We start from the raw sequence: 22650 nt of genomic DNA on the forward strand, positions 1-22650 counted from the left end.
CACAGCAGCATCGGGTCAGGGGAATTTGTGAGTGTAGAGGTAATCTAACGATTGTGTCTGCTGCTTAGGAGATCTGGGACATTAAGTGCCACTTGTGAGAGAGGTTAGTTGCATTTAGTTTGGAATGGTAACTTTCCAGTAAGTTTCGGTCATACTAGCAGCAAGATCATGAATCTTACTTTGTTAGTGTACAATAAGTGATCAGTAAATTCTTTTGAAAATGGTCTTCTTTTCATCCACAGCATATGGATTGCAGCGTTTCAAGAAAGCAACTCACCACCACTTTCTCAAGGGCAACTAGGAATGGGTAATAAATGCTGGCCAGCCAGCGGTGCCCATGTCCCATGATTGAATATAAAAAAAAGAACCAGTTTATTACTTTACAACCAATCTATTGTCACTAGTGAGATTTACAATCCCCTTTCTGACAAGACAAGGGAATGCATGCGTTGGCATACATAAGATCATAGTACCATGTGCAAACAGTGAAGGTTTAACCTATCATTATTTAACCAAATATTGGATAGTAGAGATATACTCCTGATCATAAAGGGTGCAAAGTTTATTCACAAGGTTAATTGATGACAATGAATCTGATAAATATTTATTATAGATCAATGGGTATGAGGACTTGAATTTATATTATGTTTAATTTGGCAGCTATGATCTATCTCATAAATGGCAGTAAAGAACTGTTTCTTTATAATTTTATTGATCTGTATTTATTTCCTATTTTCTTCCCTTTTCTCCTGAAGACACTAGGGCCAATTCACAGCCCGACGCTTCATGTTTCTGGTAGAGGCTATTTCTCACAGTTAATTGCAGGCAGTGTCTCTCTCTGTCAGTTCTTCACAACAGAAAACAAAATGGGTGGAAAATAATGAGCTATGCACCTTAAACCTCCCATAATGTGCTTGTCATAACCATTTTATATTTATTGTGTATATGTAAGATCAGTCCAAGTGACTTATGTAGGCTGTTGCTGCTCCCTCACAGCATCAAGGACCCGGGTTTGATTCCTGGCTTGGGTCACTGTCTGTGCGGAGCCTGCACATTCTCCTTGTGTCTGCATGGGTTTCTTCCGGATGCTCTGGTTTCCTCCCACAGTCCAAAAGACATGCTGGTTAGCATTGGTCATGCTAAATTCTTCTTCAGTGTACCTGAACAGGTGCCGGAGTGTGGCAACGAGGGATTTTCAGAGTAACTTTGTTGCAGTGTTAATGTAAGTCTACTTTTGACAATAATAAAATAAACTTTGCTTTAATAGTGTCCAAGGGAGACTAGATAAGTGGAAAAGTGAATCGTGTGGAGGGCGTAGAAGGTCTGCAGAGAGATTTGGACAGGCTGAGTGAGCGGGCGAGGATCTGGCAGATGGAGTATAACGTTGACAAATGCGAGGTTATTCACTTTGGAGCAAATAATAGCAAATTGGATTATTATCTAAATGGAAAAAAATTACAACATGCTACTGTGCAAAGGGACCTGGGGGTCCTTGTGCATGAGACGCAAAAACCCAGTCTGCAGGTACAACAGGTGATCAAGAAGGCAAATGGGATGTTGGCCTATATCGCAAGGGGCATAGAATATAAAAGCAGAGATGTCTTGCTGTATCTGTACAGGGCATTGGTGAGGCCACAGCTGGAATACTATGTGCAGTATTGGTCCCCTTATTTGCGGAAGGATATATTGGCCTTGGAGGGAGTGCAGAGAAGGTTCACCAGGTTGATACCAGAGATGAGGGGTGTTGATTATGAGGAGAGACTGAGCAGATTGGGTTTGTACTCGTTGGAATTTAGAAGGCTGAGGGGGGGATCTTATAGAGACCTATAAGATAATGAAGGGGCTGGATAGGGTAGAGGTGGAGAGATTCTTTCCACTTAGAAAGGAAGCTAGAACTAGAGGGCACAGCCTCAAAATAAAGGGGGGTCAGTTTAGGACAGAGTTGAGGAGGAACTTCTTCTCTCAGAGGGTGGTGAATCTCTGGAATTCTCTGCCCACTGAAGTGGTGGAGGCTACCTCGTTGAATATGTTTAAATCACGGATAGATGGATTCCTGATCGGTAAGGGAATTAGGGGTTATGGGGATCAGGCGGGCAAGTGGAACTGATCCACTTCAGATCAGCCATGATCTTATTGAATGGTGGGGCTGGCTCGAGGGGCTAGATGGCCTACTCCTGCTCATATTTCTTATGTCCTTATATGAGCAATACTTTCTGATTTGTGCTCCTTTGTGTAAAGATTGTTTACTTACGCAAATGTGGTAGCATGGTGGCACAATGGTTAGCACTGCTGTCTCACAGGGACCCGGGTTCAATTCAAGCCTCGGGTCACTGTTTGTGTGGAGTTTGCACATTCTACCCGTGTCTGCGTGGATTTCCTCTGGATGCTCCAGTTTCCTCCCACACTCCAAAGATGTGCGGGTTAGGTTGATTGGCCATGCTAAATTGCCCCTTCGTGTCCTGAGGTGAATACGTGGGGATAGGGGTTGGGTGGGATTTTTGTCATTGGAGGCTTGATGGACTGAATGGCCTTCTTCTGCACTGTAGTGATTCTATGATTAAGAATATAACTTTTTCTAGAGATTAAGATTTATCTAAATGGTGGAAATATTTTCTGAGCAAAAGCTTCAATTCAAAATACAAAAAAGAATTGGACATTTTGCTTGTGGGGCAACAGAGAAACAGTTTAACACTTTGCTGCACTTGATAAAAACAGACGTGTAACATCCTTTGAATTAAATTTTTCATATAGATTTTGTGTTTGTTGGACAATAATTTCCTGATAATAATTTGTGAAATTTTGATTATTTTAGCATCTTCAAGGGGATTCAGATACAACGGCAATGAAAATGAAAGAAAATGAACTCTATTGTTCACATGAAGGAGGTAAAACATTGAGTTCTTACTTTTCATAATCATAAGTTTGTTTCATAATGTTCCACAAGTTTAAAGTGCATTTTGATTCAATCAAAATATAGCAATACTTAAATTTTGCAAATAGCTCATCTTGTGGTCTATATCGTGGTCTATACTTTCATATTATCCAGTACTGAATGTTGCTCAGTCATTTTGTAGGAGTTAGTCCATTTCAAGTTTGGCCTGACAAAAATCAAATCTGATCTGCTTTCAATGACAGACTGAATTAAGGCCAAGAAAATAACCTAATTATATGAGGTGCTTATAAATTCTCAGACTCAAGTAGATGGCCAGAACAATACTCATTGCTCTGTAGGGCAAAACAAATAGCTTATTGGGTGGCACGGTGGCACAGTGGTTAGCACTGCTGCCTCATAGTGCCAGGCACCCAGATTCGATTCCCGGCTTGGGTCATTGTCTGTGCTGAGTCTGCATGTTCTCTCTGTGTTTGCGTGGGTTTCCTCCAGGCGTTCCAGTTTCCTCCCACAGTCCGAAAGATGTGCTGGTTAGATGCATTGGCCATGCTAAATTCCCCCTCAGTACACCTGAACAGGCTCCGGAGTGTGGCGATTAGGGGATATTCACAGTAACTTCATTGCAGTGTTAATGTAAGCCTGCTTGTGACAATAATAAATAAACTTAAACTTTAAATAATAAATAAATAATAACATTAACCAAGTTCTGTTGAAGAAAATCTAGAAAAAACTAATAAGATTGGGCTAAAGTGGACTCATCGGTGATGGTTATGGTGAGGTATCACAACTAAACAGTGTTAGCTACAATTTCTGTGTGGTGGAGGTATCGGTTTCTCAGACAGCAATGCGGAACAATAATGTCTCTAACCTTTGAGAACAGGGTGATGTGAATGATAAACAGCTACTAATTTGCATATTTGACTGGGGGAATTGGAAAGGAAATTATCAGTGCCCTTCTGGTCCAATTGTTTGATCTCAATGTAAATGTGTTCTCATTGTTGTAGCTATGAGATTCGGTTGAAGAAAGGTATGTTTTATGCTGCAAAGTCAAACTTAAAAATTAGTACAGTCGCCTAGCAAATTTGTTTACAAGTGTGTATGTACATATTGCAGCAGCTTTTGTGCCTGATGGGTTAAATGTAGATCAGTAAACTCATTCCCATTCCAAGAATTCAATAAAATATGTATAATTATCGCTTAAATGCACAAAAATAATTGCTTTAGTTTTCTGACAATGTTATGCTGTTTTTTTCAGTGTTAATTATAATTGGTTTTGGAAATTTGCTTAGGTCTGTTGCAAGCAAAATTGAACTGTATTATAATCATAGAAATCATAGAAACCCTGCAGTGCAGAAGGAGGCCATTCGGCCCATCGAGTCTGCACCGACCACAATCCCACCCAGGCCCTACCCCCACATATTTACCCGCTAATCCCTCTAACCTACACATCTCAGGACTCTAAGGGGCAATTTTTAACCTGGCCAATCAACCTAACCCGCACATCTTTGGACTGTGGGAGGAAACCGGAGCACCCGGAGGAAACCCACGCAGACACGAGGAGAATGTGCAAACTCCACACAGACAGTGACCCAAGCCGGGAATCGAACCCGGGTCCCTGGAGCTGTGAAGCAACAGTGCTAACCACTGTGCTACCGTGCCGCCCGCTAACCACTGTAATAGATTATATATTAAATATATATTGTTGAATGGATCAGAAATGAGGGCACCTTAAGTGATTCTCGGGATACTAAAGTTTATTTTAAATAGGTCAACACTCCAGTAAAATAATGGAGAGAGGAACCTTGGGTGCATATGCCAAGTGTGGTAGCTCATCAAGTGCTTTTTGGAAATCCAAGTATATTATGGTTTACCAGGATGTTGCCTGGTCTGGAGAATTTTAGGTATGAGGAGAGGTTGAATAAACTAGGATTATTTTCACTGGAAAGATGGAGGTTGAGGGGTGACCTGATAGAAGTCTACAAAATTATGAGAGGCATTGACAGGGTGGAGAGTCAGAGGCTTTTCTCCAGGGTGGAAGGGTAGACTACAAGAGGGCACAGGTTTAAGGTGAGAGGTGATAAGTTTAGGGGACAATGCGGGGAAAGTTTTTCACACAGAGGGTGGTGGGTGCCTGGAACACACTGCCAGTGGACGTTAGCAATGTTCAGGGTGTATCTTGATAGACATATGAACGGGAAGCGAGCAGAGGTATAGAAACTACCTATTGGCGCAGGCTTGGTGGGCCAAATGGCCTGTTCCTGTGCTGTATTGTTCTTTGTTTTGTTCTTTGTTTGGACAATAACATTCCACGGTATATTTTCAGGGTCATGTTTTTTGGAAATTTTAGTAAAACAAAAGAAGCAATTCAAACCCTGACTACATTTTGATGAGTACAATAAAATGCTGACAAGTTGAAGTCATAAGATGACTGACAACATTAATTTCCATGCTGTAAACCTCGATGACTCTATGACTCTAATTGCCCATCACTGGAGGGGCACATTGGTGTTTCTAATATCAGTATTTCCGTTGTATTTTCAGCCTCAATGGGTTGAGACAAGAATAGTTGCTATATACTGGGTTGGTATCAAGTGGGTGTCACATCTAGAAAGAGTGACCACAGCTTCAGTATTGGACTCAATGTCTTGAGTTACAAGTATCAGATTTGGAGCCCACTCCAGTCCACCTGAGCTAACAACAAATCAGAGCTCTGGCTCTGATTAGTAGACTCGACTATTTTTAAGGTAGGTGGGGGGTTTCCAGTTCTGGCTGCAAACCAGTTAAAAGGTATTCCAAACATAAAATCTGAGTGAGGCAACTGCAAACTCCCTTGACTACTTCTCCTCGGTAAGTGGTTCAAGAATTTCGTGTGGGAGAATTGAGTATTCCTACGCCAGGACAGAATATGTTGTGTGTCTACTGATAGTGTTCAGTATGATAACCTGAATAATGTGCATTCGCAAGCTAAAATGCATTTATGAACAATAAATAAACATGGAAATGGATAATCATTAAAATGTTCAATTTTGATTGCCTTACTGCCCCAAAATCGCTGGATGTGTTGGAATAGTTACTATCACCTTGTAGTCTCGAGACTGAGGGCTAACTTTCATGGTCTCCGCACATAACCTCAACATCCCCTAATTGTGCCGTTAACCATGATAATGGGTCTGTCTGTACAAACTTCAAAGCTAAAAGATATTGTTGAAATGCTGTTACTTCTCGGTTTTACTATGTCCAAAGTTTATTGGAAATGTAATGCATGACACTGAGGGGCTATTGAGCAAAGCAAAACTAAATTCCCCATTCAAATTGATTCTATTTTCCTACGTTACAACTGTGCATATACTTCAAATATACCACGATGGCCCCACCTCAGACCCTGGAGGAAGCATCAAGTCACATCCTATCAATTCGAATACCTGTCTCTTATATCTACTCTTTCTATTGCCGCTCAGCCAATTTCCTAATCAGTCCATAATTTGTATTCAATTCCATGAGAAATTTCCAGACAGGTGGTCAGCTGTCACTTCATTTAAGAGAAATATTAGAAACATGTGAAATTTCTTACAAAAGAAAATTGATAATATTTTTCAAGAATGGTTTGTTTTGAATCGAGTAGAAATAAAATATGATCAATTTCTCAGTCTTTGGGCAGACTTCCCACCGGTGTAAATTTACATTGCAATTCTCTTAATGGTGTGTCAGTCCTCCCGCTGGCAGGTGGCGCTAACACCATTTGCATCTCACAAATGCTCATCAAAGCAGCTGCCGCCAGCATCCCATCAGGCCTTCCAACCTTGCATCATGCCAACTGAAAATCATGTCGGCGTCAAACTCGATTGCTGAAGAGTGGCATGCGCAAGGCTGTCCTCAGTTCACCAGAGTCTTTGAAGTAAGTGTAACAAAGGGTTGTTGCCATTGTGCTGCACTGCTCCTGAATGACTGCTCGCTGCTCTGTGCCAGGGCAGGCAGCAATGCCAAGCTGCTCTTCATGGGCGGCACTCTGCTGCTGGACACATGGACCCTCCTGTTACCATCTCGGTTGAGTAGTGCGCCTGGCGTTGGAGAATACAGGGATCTCCTTCCCTGCTGATGCCACACATCAGTGTCTTATCTGGCTGCGCTGTGGGAATCTTGCAGCCACTGCAACAAAGGTCCGAAGTTCGACTGGGGGTGAAGTGTGAGGTAATCTGGGGGAGCGGGGGGGGGAGGTGGCTGCCTGACCAGCACAATGGAGGCAATGTGGAAGGAAGGCTGTGCGAGGAGGGATGGGAGTAGGGCAAGGACTCACGATGGCAGGCAGAGGGACGAGGAGGTGGATGAAGAAGATGAACAATGGAAAGCTGGGAGAAGAGCGAGAGGAGGGAAGCTGGACCCCGACAAGCCTGCATCAAAAGCTCACAAAGGTGTCAAAGGAATTCCACATCATATCCTGGAAAGGGATGGATGAAGACTCCAGAGGTGGTGGGTAGAGGTCCAAATAGGGCATGGCTTGGTGAGGGGGAGGTGGATGAATGCTAACCTTTTCCCTATGGGTTGCTGACATCCAGGTGAAGACAAGTGGGCTGGAGAGAGTGATATGAATGCGCCGGACTGATACTTAAATATGATGCCAGGGTCTTCCATTATAGTGTCATATAGGGCAGAATTTTACAAGATCTTTTTCGAAGTGTCCAGCTAGCGTGAAAACGGGAGAGTTCCTGATCTGTTTTTTGGGCGAATTTTCACACCTAATCTTATGCGCTCAGTCTTTGAAAATATGGGCGAGACCATTTCTAGCTGCTAGAGGCAGTAGGCGGAGCTTAATTCACCGGACAACCAGCAGCTCAGAGCCACAAACTGCACATGCACAGGAAAAGCGAAGAAAGAAACAGCTCTCCCGGCAGAAACCCCCCGGGCCAGATACAGCCTCCCCTCCCCCCACGGACATCAGAGATCCCCTCCAACATTACTGACCCCCTTACCCCTCCACCCCACCCCCCGATCCTCTTGCACATGGCCCTCTCATCACCTCCCTGACCCCGATGGCTGGCTGACATGACCCTTTCTCTCCCCTGCCCCTGATCATCACAGAGGCACAGATCCACCCCACCACTCCAGCAGTGCACCTGCAAGTGCTGACTTGGCTTCCCTTCCCTGGTAACAAGGCAAACTGCATTAAAATCGCTGGAATGTTCAAATGGGCACGTGCCTCACCCAAACTGCCTGAAGCTGATCTGCCTTAACAAGGGATAGCTCCATAAAAACCCCAAGGATGGACAGACAGGCAGGCAATGCAGGAAGAAATGGCCTCCAGGAAGATAGCTCCCCGATTTTCTAATGCTGATCTGGCCAGGTTGCTGGAGGCAGTGGAGGCGGTAAAATTTCGGCCATTGAATCCAACCCAGAACGCATGCAATAGTGACCGCAGGCAGTGCTACTTGACAAGTCCTGATCACTGCCAATTCAGAGAGTTTCCAGCCACTCGCCACCAGCAACATTGCTTGCTGCTGCCAGCACTAGGACCCAGAGTCAGCGCTAAGACCTGAGGTCAGCGCTCTGATCCGGGTCTGTGTTGAGAGACCGAAGTCAGACCCCGTGAGTAACAGCATCCCCTCACCCTGCCCCACTCGTAGGCATCTGACCCAAAATGCAATATGGCTGCCATGAAACAATGCCCCCTGAGCATCACGGGGCAGTTTGAAAGCAGAGACTTACCACTCACTCCCCCTCTCTGCTCAAGTGCCTGAATCCGACTTTTATATTTGAGGTGTTTTGACTGATCCAGCTGCAGCAAACGAGGTGGTTAAGGCAGGTGAGCTGGGACGATTGGGAGTGACGCTCACTAATTACATTGTGATGAGTGGAAAAAAATACAAATTGATGTTTCCCCCATTTTAGGCAGGCTCCCGATTGCGCTAATATTTTGTCTTGGTAAAATGGGAATGGGCGCGAAAACAGGCACCATGCCCGCTGGTCGCATCACACCCGATTTTACAACTTTTTCCCGCTGCAAATCAGGCGCAATGAGGTTGTAAAATTCCGCCCATAAAGTGACAACCCTAAGTGAAAATTTTTCTCTTCATTTCTCCTCTAGATGTGATGCCAATGATTTATATCTATGACCTCCAGTTATTGACCCTATTCTAGAGGGAATAGTTTTTCTTTATGAAAACCTCATGTACTTGGAAAATTTCAATCAGATCGCCTCCCAACCTCCTCAGCTCCAAGGAAAATGGTCCTAACTTTTTCAACCTTGTCTCATAACGGAAGTCCCTCATCCCTAGTAACATTCTGGTAAACCTTCTGTGTAACCTTTCTAATTGTCCACAATACTTCAGTTGAGGTCTAATCAGTGATCTCTAAAGCTTTATGTATAATGTATTTGCTTTTATATTCTATGCCTCTATTTATAAACCCAAGTAGCACACACACATTTTTAAATCCCATATTAACTTGCCCTGACAACTTTATAAATTTATGCTTATGGATAGCGAGGTATCTTTGTTCATCTACATTTTCAATACTGGGTAATTTACAATTTATCGACATTAGTCCTCTCAAGTCATCCCTGCAATGAACTACATTAACCATCATTTGCCTATTTCAGTATCCTGCCCATGCCTCCCTATAGACTACAACTTGTCCTCATCACTATCTATTGCATTGCCAAGTTTTGTGTAATCTCCAAACTTCATAATGCTGCTCCCTACATTTGAATCTAGGTCACTTATAAAAGTTGAAGGAAGTACAATGGTTATGTTACTGGATTGTAATCAAAAGGCCTGACTATTTATCCAGAAACAGTAGTGTAAATCCACCATAGCAATTAAATGAATGAATGTGAAATTTTTAAAAAACTAGTATTAATCATGATGATTAATAGGGTGGCACAGTGGCACAGTGGTTAGCACTGCTGCCTCACAGCGGCGGGGACCCAGGTTTGATTCCCGGTTTGGGTCACTATCTGTGTGGAGTTTGCACGTTCTCCCGTGTTTGTGGGGTTTCCTCCCGCACTCCAAAGATGTGCAGGTTAGATGGATTGGCCATGCTAAATTGCCCCTTAGTGTCAGAGGGACTAGCTAGGGTAAATTCATGGGGTTATGGGGATAGGGCCTGGGTGGGACTGTGGACGGTGCAGACTCAATGTGCCAAATGGCCTCCTTCTGCACTGTAGGATTCGATGAAATGTCTATGAAATGACCATGAAAGTTAAACAGATTGCTGTAAAAACCCATCTGGTCCACTCATGTCCTTCAGTTTCTTTCAATACCCCGGGTCCGGATGGAATGCATCCCAGGGTATTGAAAGAAATGTCAGAGGTAATAGTGGATGCGTTAGTGATTATTTATCAAAACTCGTTGCATTCTGGGGTAGTGCCGGTTGATTGGAAAACGGCTAATGTTACGCCGCTGTTTAAAAAAGGAAGGAGACAAAAGGCGGGTAACTATAGGCCGGTCAGCTTAACGTCTGTAATAGGGAAAATGCTGGAATCCATTATTAAAGAGGAGATAGCAGGGCATCTGGATAGAAATGGTTCGATCAATCAGACGCAGCATGGATTCATGAGGGGAAAGTCGTGCTTGACGAACATGTTGGATTTTTATGAAGATGTGACGAGGGCGGTTGATGGAGGAGAACCGGTGGATGCGGTGTTTTTGGATTTCCAAAAGGCGTTTGATAAGGTGCCCCATAAAAGGCTGCTGAAGAAGATTAGGGCACACGGAGTTGGGGGTAGTGTGTTAAAGTGGATTGGGGACTGGCTATCCGACAGGAAGCAAAGAGTCGGAATAAATGGGTGTTTTTCCGGTTGGAGGAAGGTAACTAGTGGCGTGCCGCAGGGATCGGTACTCGGGCCGCAACTGTTTACCATTTATATAGATGATCTGGAGGAGGGGACGGAGTGTAGGGTAACGAAGTTTGCAGACGACACAAAGATAAGTGGAAAAGTGAATCGTGTGGAGGACGGAGAAGATCTGCAGAGAGATTTGGACAGGCTGAGTGAGTGGGCGAGGATATGGCAAATGGAGTATAACGTTGATAAATGCGAGGTTATACACTTTGGAGGAAATAATAACAAATGGGATTACTATCTCAATGGAAACAAATGAAAACATGCTACCGTGCAAAGGGACCTGGGGGTCCTTGTGCATGAGACGCAAAAGCCCAGTCTGCAGGTACAACAGGTGATCAAGAAGGCAAATGGGATGTTGGCCTATATTGCGAGGGGGATAGAATATAAAAGCAGGGATGTCTTGATGCACCTGTACAGGGCATAGGTGAGGCCGCAGCTGGAATACCATGTGCAGTATTGGTCCCCTTATATGAGGAAGGATATATTGGCATTGGAGGGAGTGCAGAGAAGGTTCACCAGGTTGATACCGGAGATGAGGGGTTTGGATGATGAGGAGAGGCTGAGGAGATTGGGTTTGTACTCGTTGGAGTTTAGAAGGATGAGGGGGGATCTTGTGGAGACTTATAAGATAATGCGGGGGCTGGATAGGGTGGAGGCGGAGAGATTCTTTCCACTTAGTAAGGAAGTTAAAACTAGAGGACACAGCCTCAAAAAATAAAGGGGGGTCGGTTTAAGACAGAGTTGAGGAGGAACTTCTTCTCCCAGAGGGTGGTGAATCTCTGGAATTCTCTGCCCACTGAGGTGGTGGAGGCTACCTCGCTGAATATGTTTAAAGCGCGGATGGATGGATTCCTGATCGGTAAGGGAATTAAGGGTTATGGGGATCAGGCGGGTAAGTGGTACTGATCCACGTCAGATCAGCCATGATCTTATTGAATGGCGGGGCAGGCTCGAGGGGCTAGATGGCCTACTCCTGCTCCTATTTCTTATGTTCTTATGTTCTTAGTGGAGAACATTTGCCATCCTTACCGGGTCTGGCCTTGATGTGATTCCAGATCCACAGTAATGTGGTTGCTTCTTAATGTGGTTGACCATCTGAAATGGTCTTGCAAGCCACTCCATTGCATTCAGGAAGGTCACTCACTGCCATCTCTCTCAAGGGCAATTGGGGATGGACAATAAATATTGTCCTAGCCAGTGCCACTGTCATTCCATTAATGAATAATGACCCAAAACTGACTACTGGGGGGCATATCACTAAAGAATACCTCCCAGTCTGAAAAACATTCAACCACTGCCACCCTCTACTCTCTGTTTCCTGTCACTGAGTCATATTCCTTATACCTACTGCCACTTCCCTTTACTTCCATGGAGCTTCCATCTTCTTATCAAGCCAGTGTTAATGAGCCTCAGCTTTGTTGGATGCCTTCTGAACGTCCATCTATACAACAGGAAGCCAAAGAAGAGGTGCAACTAGTTGGAGTTTATTTACAGAGGTGAACGTTACGTACATGTGCTTAGCACCTATTCCCAGGCTGTGCAACTAGAGCTACTTAACCTTTCTAACCCTGTCACTACGTCTTGGTGCATCCTCAACATCCACAGTGGAGGTAGAGGCGACCTGCTGTCTGTCATTCCTTTTTTTATGTAATGACCTTAGTGGACATAATTTGGAGGGCCATGACCTGGGGGGAACCCAGCCTGCTTTCGAGGTCCTGCTGTGTTGCAGTGACACCCTCCTGCTACACCTTCTGTGGCAGTGGGATGGCATAGTCAGCACGTGGGTTCACCGTTTTAAATATATTACATCTTTATCTGTGTGAGTTTTTAACTCAATAAAAACAACTCCTTTGTGTTCGAAACTCAAGACAGCTGCCAGCTGGGTTTCTTTGCAATCAGTATTTAAATAAATACCTTCATCCTGATAGATTCACAAAAACCTCTGTTACAGTCAGACCTGGACTGGTAGCACAGGGAAGTCATTCTTACCTCTTGTCCTGTGGTCGGAACAGAAATTTGGGGACTAACATTGGGGATTGAATCTGCATACAAGAGGAATTGGAAGTGGGAACTAAATTAATCTCTAGACACAAGTCCAGGCTTTATTGTGCACAGTATTACAGCACTAACGTGTCCACATTTGACGCCAGTTTCTTCGTAGACCAGCTCAAAAGTATTTTGGATGATTTAAAGGTTCTGTCCCTTGAGGAGTTGAAAAGTGTTGCTAAAAATTTGGAGTTAGAATTTTTCTCAAAAGCCAGGAAATTTGAAATATTAAAATGGGCGGCCAGAGAATTAGATGGCAAACCTGAGGAAACTTAAAAAGAAAAAATAACTTTAGTGAAAACACAGCTAGAACAGAGATATCAGAGATTTCCAGCAAGGGAAAGAGATAGTGAGGAAAGAGTAGAAAGAGCAAGAGAAGGAAGAGAAAAGAGAGAGGAAGCTTTCCAAAGAGGGCAGCAGGGTAGGGAGATAGGACTATGTGAACTGTGTAGGGAGGAAGAGGCAGCTGAGGCAGGCTGGAGGATAATACTCCCAAAATGTCAAGGACAGTCCAGAGAGGCTGAAAAGGCTAGAGAAAGCTAGCTGGAATCTGCTGGAGTGCAGGGAACTGAGAGGGGTTTGGAAGCTCTACAGGGAGAGTTGGCGTGGCTAGGGAAGGGCCACTTGAGTTTCAAAAGGTCAAAGCTTTAAAAAGCCAGTAGAACTAAAACAGGTCAGCATAAAACCAGGGAAGCTAAAAAAGAACGAAGCTTGCAGGCCCAAAGAAGTAAGAAATCAAGTTCAAATTTGCCAGGCCAGCAGAAGTAGCAAAAGAATCAAAATAGGAACAGAGGAAGTTGAAAGGGTCAAATTTAGACTAGGAGAAGTGAAAGAGGTCCATGAAGGCTCTGTAATACTTAAAAAGGAGGAAGGAAGAGAGCCAGTGATCTGGTTAGCAGACATCCACGTGGAAGATTTAAATGGGGACCAGAGAAGTTCCCAAATGGACCAGGGAGAGCAGGAGTGATGCCCCATTCAGTTGAAAATCCACAGGAGAGTATAGCAAAAACTGACCAAGCACTTGGGTCAGTAGTATTCCAGGGGAACTAGAACCGGTCAGGGGAAAGCTCATTTCCAAAACAAAGGAGGAAGGAGGAAGAAAACATACCCAAAAGCAAACAACACTTGTGGCGACCACAGCAGTGAAACCCGTACAGGGTTAGCCAAATGAAACACACCAAGTTCAGCAGTGTTGATGGAAAATTCACCAAAAGTGAATTGCTGGAAGCCAGTCCAGAACTCCTAAGGAGGACAAAAATCAAATTACAACCTCCTCACCTCCTAGCAATCAAATATCTAAAAGTGCCTGGGTTTGAGTGAATAAATTCACAGATTATCATAGATCATAGAATCATACAGTGCAGAAGGAGGCCATTTGGCCCATCGAGTCTGCACCGACCACAATCCCACCCAGGCCCTATAACCCCATGCATTTACCCTGGCTAGTCCCCTTGACACTAAGGGGCAATTTAGCATGGCCAATCCACCTAACCCGCATATCTTTGGACTGTGGAGGAAACCGGATCACCCGGAGGAAACCCATGCAGACATGGGGAGAATGTGCAAACTACGCACAGACAGTGACCCAAGCCTGGAATCAAACCCAGGTCCCTGGCCCTGTGAGGCAGCAGCGCTAACCACTGCGCCACCGTGCCGCCCCTCAAATTTTGTTATAGAGGTGAACAACGAGAAATTATTAGGCCAGCTGAGTGACCAGGGAAGCATGCATACTAAGAACCTCCATACTCAGCAGCATGAAGACTGGGTGGGGTTTTAAATCAATAAAAACTAACCCCTTCGTGTTTTAAACTCAAGACAGCCTGTCAGGATAGTTCTTGAAATCAACATGGACAATTGAGTAATTGTACTCATCCTTGTACATTCACCAAAAAAAAACCATGTTCTGGAGAGACCTGGGATAGTAGAATAGAGGAATAATTTTAACACCTCCTCATGTGGTTGTAATGAAGTATATTTGTTCAATTGGTTGTTATTCCAACAGGTGTGAAGGCAGGGCAGTGGGAAATAGATGACATTGACTGCTTGGTACACCGTTCAACAGTGACAAGAAATCCAGCCTAAATTTGCCTTTTGTGGAATTTCTAGTAATGTTCTGGAAATGTCAAATTCCACAGGAAAAAATCCCCGGATTAAATGCTACCGTACTGGTGAAAACAGTATTGCCTATCTCAACATCAGTTCCTGATTGTACTTTGCTGCATCTGTTCTCACTGAAAAAAGAACGATAGTGGTTCTTTGTGCAAAATATCAACCACAAGTACTAAGTAGAAAATGATTTGTGCAAGCTGATTTTCCAAGTGATTTAGAATGGTGAATCTATGCATTCAGGTTTAAACTCAACAACTTCTGAAGGCTTTAATACAGAAAAGTAGTTCATTGGGATATAATCAGAAAAAAATCTCCCTACCTTCTTAATATATTTTATATTTCCTATTGTTAAAATATTTTCAAGTCACCCCTTATTAGCTTTATTGCAATATTTATTAGTCAAGTTGGAAAACAATCAAATTGTCCAAATATGGTATTTTGTGATGTTCAGTTTACGTAAATAAGACCACTTCCTGCCATTTCTCTCAACAGTGCCTTTGTAATATTTTGGAGTAAATGCATATGGCATCAGTAAATCAGATCTAAAGTTACCATTTTTCCACAGTGTATAGAAAATAGTTGATCAAAAAGGCAATATTAATTTAGTGAGATACTCTGATTCTCCTTGCTGCCAGCATTGCAGCAGAGTGGGACTTCCACCTGTTCCCCTAAACTTGCTTTAACACCAACCATTATTTCCACTTTGGAGGTCGTTAAGAATGCACAGCAAGTTCCCTGTAGGATCCTTTCACTGAAAGGAAATTTTGCACTACACAGCTATAAAATTCTGGTGACACTCAACATCATCCAAGACAAAGCAGCTTGCTTGATTGGCACAACATCCATCTCCTTGATTAATCATTCCCTCTACCACCAGTGCTTGGTGCTGTAGTGTGTAGAAAATGCACTCCAGCCAAGTCTTCATCAACAGCACCTTCCAATTTTTGATTTGATTTGATTTGATTTATTATTGTCACATGTATTAGTATACAGTGAAAAGTATTTCTTGTGTGCTCTCCAGACAAAGCATACCACTTATAGGGAAGGAAAGCAGAGTGTGCAGAATGCAGTGTTACAGTCATAACTAGGGTATCGAGAAAGATCAACTTAACATATGGTAGGTCCATTCAAAAGTCTGATGGCAGTAGGGAAGAAACTGTACTTGAGTCAGTTGCATGTGACCTCAGACTTTTGTATTTTTCCCCCGACGGAAGAAGGTGGAAGAGAGTATGTCCGGGATGCGTTGGTCTGCAATCTCTACTATCCAGAAGGACAAGGGAAGCAGACACATGGGATCACCACCAGTTGTAAATTCGCGTCATCTTGACCTTGAAATAAGATTGCCATTCCTCCATCATCGCTGTGACAAAATGTTGGACCTCTCTATCTAGCAGCACAGTGGAATTGCCTTCACCATACGAAGAGCAGATTAAGAAGGCAATTCACCCACACCCTCTCAAAGGCAATTAATGTTGTACAATTGATGCTGGCCTTGAAAGTGACACTTTGATCCAATGAACAATTATATTTTTAAAAATGCTGTAGCAAGTCTGTCCTGCAATGCTCAGATTCAGAACGCTGGAAATGAATAATGTAATTAGTTTCCAAGCCAAGAACTTGCCGCATAATGATTGAGATGCGTAGAGGAGGAGAAGAGGCTACTGCTAAGCCGTGTCCCTCCATGCAGCAATAGGAGGGCATCAGGGTCTGGCTTTGGTGAATACAATGGCAGTAGGGAGGGAAACTGGGGGACTTGTCAGACCCCAGCTCCCTGTAGGCATTGACACATATACAGGTGGTGGGTGGATAGAGGGCAGCCAACAGTTGTGGGAGGTGGAAATTTAAGGGCAGGACAAAGATATGAAGTTAGGCCACATTGGACAATTTTCTGTCATGTGTTGCAGTATCTGGCACAATCTGGCAGGATCATGGGGCAGTTGTTCTTAGTGTTATTTTGCAAGTTTGTTTGCTATCAAAGACCAAATAAATTCAATGTGAAAAACATCACGATCAATCTGTTGGAGAGGGTTTAAACTAATGTGGCAGGAGGGTGGGAACTGATGCAGGCAGTCAGAGGGAAGTAAAGTGGAGACAGAAACAAAAGGCAGTAAGGGGAAAATTGCAAGGCAGAGAAACCAAAGACAAGAAACAAAAAGGGCCACAGTACAGGGTACAGAGACCGTGGAGAGCTCAGTGAATGGGCCCAGTAAGGCTAAGAGAAATAAAACACAGGGAGAGTGCACAAAACATGACTGGACAGATGGTCTGTGGAAGCAAAGCAGAGAGTGAGGAAAGTCTAGATTAAACTGCATTTATTTCAATGCAAGAGGCCTGACGGGAAAAGCAGATGAACTCAGGGCATGGACGGGTACATGGGACTGGGATATTATAGCTATTACTAAAACATGGATAAGGAAGGGGCAGGACTGGCTGCTCAATGTTCCAGGGTACAGATGCTTTAGGAAAGATAGAACAGGAGATAAGAGAGGAGGGGGAGTTGTGTTTTTGATTAGGGAGAGCATCACGCCAGTGCTGAGGGGGGATATATCCAAGGGTTTGTCCACTGAGTCTATATGGATAGAACTGAAAAATAAAAAGGGAGAGATCAGTTTGATAGGATTGTACAAGCCCCCAAATAGTCAATGGAAAATTGAGGAGCAAATATATATGGAGATTACAGATAGCTGCAAGAAAAATAGGGTGGTAATAGTAGGGGATTTTAACTTTCCCAACATTGACTGGGACAGCCATAGTATTAGGGACTTGAATGGAGAGAAGTTTGTTGAGTATATTGAGGAAGAATTTCTCATTCAGTATGTGGATGGCACAACTAAAGAGGCGGCAAAACCTGACCTCCTCTTGGGAAATAAGGAAGGGCAGGTGATAGAAGTGTTAGTGAGGGATCACTTTGGGACCAGTAACCATAATTCCATTAGTTTTAAGAATGATAGGTCTGACCCAAAGTTAAAATTCTAAATTGGGGCAAGGCCAATTTTGATGGTATCAGGCACGAACTTTCAAAAGTTAATTTGGGGAGTCTGTGAGAAGGCAAAGGGACGTCTGGTAAGTGGGAGGCTTTCAAGTGTGTTAACCAGGGTTCAGGTTAAGCACATTCCTCTTAGAGTGAAGGGCACGACTGGTAAAAGTAAGGAACCCTGGATGACTCAGGATATTGAGGCCTTAGCTAAAAAGAAGAAGGAGGCAAATGACATGTATAGGCAGCTGGGATCAAGTGGATCCCTTGAAGAGTATAGAGGTTTTCGGAATAGAGTTAAAACAGAAATCAGGAGGGCAAACAAGGGACATGAGATTGCTTTGGCAGATAAGGCAAAGGAGAATCCAAAGAGCTTCTACAAGGTGCCGGATGATTGGAGGATAGCTCATGTTGTTCCGTTGTTTAAAAATGGCTCAAAAAGTAATGCGGTAAATTATAGGTCAGTAAGTTTGACGTCAGTAGTCGGTAAATTATTGGAAGGAGTACTAAGAGATAGGATCTACAAATATTTGGATAGACAGGGACTTATTAGGGAGAGCCAACATGGCTTTGTGCGTGGTAGGTCATGTTTAACCAATCTATTAGAGTTTTCGAGGAGGTTACCAGGAAAGTGGATGAAGGGAAGGCAGTGGATGTCGTCTACATGGACTTCAGTAAGGCCTTTGACAAGGTCCCGCATGGGAGGTTAGTTAGGAAGGTTCAGTCACTAGGTATACATGGAGAGATAGTAAATTGGATTAGACATTGGCTCAATGGAAGAAGGCAGTTTGCTCAATGGAAGAAGCCAGAGAGTGGTCGTGGAGGATTGCTTCTCTGAGTGGAGGCCTGTGACTAGTGATGTGCCACAGGGACCAGTGCTGGGTCCATTGTTCTTTGTCATCTATATCAATGATCTGGATGATAATGTGGTAAATTGGATCAGCAAATTTGCTGATGATACAAAGATTGGAGGTGGAGTGGACAGTGAGGAAGGTTTTCAAAGCTTGCAGAGGGATTTGGACCAGCTAGAAAAATGGCAGATGGAGTTTAATGCAGACAAGTGTGAGATATTGCACTTTGGAAGGACAAACCAAGGTAGAACATACAAGGTAAATGGTAGGACACTGAAGAGTGTAGCAGACAGAGGGATCTGGGAATACAGATACATAATTCCCGAAAAGTGGCGTCACAGGTAGTTAGGGTCGTAAAGAGTGCTTTTGGTACATTGGCCTTTATAAATCAAAGTATTGAGTATAAGAGTTGGAATGTTATGGTGAGGTTGTATAAGACATTGGTGAGGCCGAATTTAGAGTATTGTGTGCAGTTTTGGTCACCTAATTACAGGAAGGATATTAATAAGGTTGAAAGAGTGCAGAGAAAGTTTACAAGGATGTTGCCAGGACTTGAGAAACTGAGTTACAGAGAAAGGTTGAATAGGTTAGGACTTTATTCCCTGGAGCGTAGAAGAATGAGGAGAGATTTGATGGAGGTGTATAAAATTATGATGGGTATAGATAGAGTGAATGCAAGCAGGCTTTTTCCACTGAAGCTAGGGGAGAAAAAAACTAGAGGACATAGGTTAAGAGTGAAGGGGGAAAAGTTTAAAGGGAATATTAGGGGGGGCTTCTTCACGCAGAGAGGGTGGGAGTGTGGAATGAGCTGCCAGATGAAGTGGTGAATGCGGCCTCACTTTTAACATTTAAGAAAAACTTGGACAGGTACATGGATGAGAGGGGTGTGGAGGGATATGGTCCAGGTGCAGGTCAGTGGGACTAGGCAGAAAAATGGTTCGGCACTGCCAAGAAGGGCCAAAAGGCCTGTTTCTGTGCTGTAATGTTCTATGGTTCTATGGTTCTAAACACATAAAGGGCAAAAGAGTAACTAAGTAGAGATTGGGCCTCTTAAGGATCAATAATGTCATCTATGTGCAGATCCACAAGAGATGGGTGAGATCATGAATGAATATTTCTCATTGGTATTTGCTGTTGAGAAAGGCATGGATGTTAGGAAACTTGGGGAAATAAATAGCCATGTCTTGAGGAATGTACATATTACAGAGAAGGAGGTGCTGGAAGTCTTAAAGTACATCAAGGTAAATAAATCCTCGGGACCTGATGACATGGGAGGCTAGGGAGAAAATTGTGGGTCCCCGAGCAGAGATATTTGAATCACTGACAGCCACAGGAGCCTGAAGATTGGAGGATAGCAAATGTTGTGCCTTTGTTTAAGAAGCGCTGCAGGGAAAAGCCTGAGAATTACAGACCGGTGAGCATAATGCCTGTCGTGGTAAGTTGTTAGAAGGTATTCTGAGAGACAAGGTCTACAGGTATTTAGAGAGGCAAGGACTGATTAGGGACAGTCAGCATGGCTTTGTGAGTGGAAAATCATGTCTCATGAATTTGGTTGAGCTTTTGAAGGGGTAACCAAGAAGGTAGATGAGGGCAATGCAGTCAACATTGTCTACATGGACTTTAGCAAGGCCTTTGACAAGATACCGCATGGTAGCTTGTCACATACGGTTAAATCTCACAGGATCCAGGGTGAGGTAGCCAATTGGATACAAAATTGGATTGACAACAGAAGAGAAAGGGTGGTTGTAGAGGGTTGTTTTTCAAACTGGAGGCCTGTGACCAGCGGTGTGCCTCAGGGATCGGTGCTAGGTCCACTGTTATTTGTTACTTATATTAATGATTTGGATGAGAATTTAGGAGGTATGGTTAGTAAGTTTGCAGATGACACCAAGATTGGTGGCATAGTGGCTACTGAAGAAGGTTATCTAGGATTGTAATGGGATCTTGATCAATTGGGCCAGTGGGCCAATGAATGGCAGATGGAGTTTAATTTAGATAAATGTGAGATTATGCATTTTGGTAGATTGAAAGGGAGCAGGACCTACTCAGTTAATGGTAGGACATTGGGGAGAACTATAGAACAAAGAGATCTAGGAGTACAGGTTCATAGCTTCTTGAAAGTGGAGTCACATGTGGACAGGGTGGTGAAGAAGGCATTTGGCATGCTTGGTTTAATTGGCCCAGAACATTAAATACAGGAGTTGGGATATCTTGTTGAAGTTGTACAAGACATTAATAAGGCCACACTATTATAGAAAGGATATTATTAAAATAGAAAGAGTGCAGAAACGATTTACTAGGATGCTACCGGGACTTGATAGTTTAAGTTGTAAGGAGAGGCTGGATAGACTGGGACATTTTTCCCTGGAGTGTAGGAAGCTGAGGGGTGATCTTATAGAGGTCTATAAAATAATGAGGGGCTATAGATAAGGTAGATAGTCAACATCTTTTCCCAAAGGTAGAGGAGTCTAAAACTAGAGGGCATAGGTTTAAGGTGAAAAGGGAGAGATACAAAAGGGCCCAGAGGGGCAATGCTTTCACTCAGAGGGTGGTGAGTGTCTGGAACAAGCTGCCAGCGGCAGTAGTAGAGGCGGGTCCAAATTTGTCTTTTAAAAAGCATTTTAACAGTTTATTGATAAGATGGGTATAGAGAGATATGAGCCAAATGCGGGCAAATGGGACTAACGTAATGGTAAAAACTGGGCGGGGTGGACAAGTTGGGCTGAAGGGCCTGTTTCCATACTGGAAACCTCTTTGATTCTAATCTGCCAAATGGCAGTTTTTCTTAAATACTTTAATTGTCACAGTTGTAGCTCAGTGATAGTAATTTTGCCTCTTAATCAGAGGTTGTGAGCTCAAGTTCCACTCTAGAAACCTGAGCATAAAATGTAAGCTGACAACCCAGGACTGTATTGAGGGGTCCTGGTGGTGATGTCTTTTAGGTGACCCATTAAATCAATGCATCATCTGCGCTGTCAAGTGATGTAAAAGATCCTATGACACTATTTGGAAGAAGAGGAAGAGAGTTTTCCCTCGTGTCCAGGCCAATATTTCTTCCTCAACCAATGCCATGAAAAAATATCATGGCTGGAATTTTACCATCACGCCCGCCACGGGAATTGGAGCGGGCGAGGGGCGGACAATGGAATGGTTCATTGACCTCAGGCAGGACTTTACGGTTTCGGGATGAGAGAGGTTGTAAAGTCCCACCCCACGTTATTATCTGTGGGACCTTACTGTGCACAGTTTGGCCTTTGGCTGCTGTGTTTCCTACATTACAACATTGACCATGCTTTAAAAGTGATTTATTTGGCTATAAAGTGCTTAGAACATTATAATGATTATAATAATGTGTGGAAAAACCTTTTCACACAGCGAGTGGTTAGGGCCTGGACTGCATTGCCTGAGAGTGTGGTCGAGGCAGGGTCACATTGAGGCTTTCAAAAGAGAACTGGATCATTATTTGAAAAGGAAAAATTTGCAAGGCTACAGGGAAAGGGCAGGGAGTGGCACAAGGTGAATTGTTCCTTCATTGAGTCAGCACAGTCACAAAGAGGCCGAATGACCTCCTTTTGTGCTGTGACCATGCTATGATTTTATACATTCTGAAAAGCATTATATAAATGCAGTTTACTCCTTTAGTTGAGAGTAAGAGCTCTTGAAATATAAACTCAGTTTCAGTCTGATATTTTAAATGCATGTGATGTGGCTATATCTCTTTTGTATTCACAATTTATAAATCTATAGCAGAAATAGAAAAGATAAAAATAACCGATTAAGTTAATTATAAGATTTTGTAAATACGATGGTATATCGTATGAGGTAATTTAATAGCAACACTTTTGTACATATATTTGTCACTGATGCATCGACCTCAATGGAAAATAACGTCAAGTGTCCAAAAGCAGAGGAAGGAAGAGGTATTGAAAGAAACAGTCAACAG

At 43.3% G+C, this 22650-nt stretch overlaps 1 protein-coding gene across 2 annotated transcripts in view; it reads left to right on the forward strand.

Moving 5' to 3' along the window:
* Positions 1-22650, forward strand: part of LOC144500405 (docking protein 1-like) — a 44355-nt gene that overhangs the window by 16131 nt on the left and 5574 nt on the right. For both annotated transcript variants that reach the window (XM_078223249.1, XM_078223248.1), the window contains exon 3: positions 2813-2885. In XM_078223249.1, coding sequence (XP_078079375.1) covers positions 2813-2885 — 73 coding nt within the window. The remainder of the gene's footprint in view (positions 1-2812; positions 2886-22650) is intronic.

This window comes from Mustelus asterias, chromosome 11, assembly GCF_964213995.1.
Source record: "Mustelus asterias chromosome 11, sMusAst1.hap1.1, whole genome shotgun sequence".
NCBI lineage: Eukaryota > Metazoa > Chordata > Chondrichthyes > Carcharhiniformes > Triakidae > Mustelus > Mustelus asterias.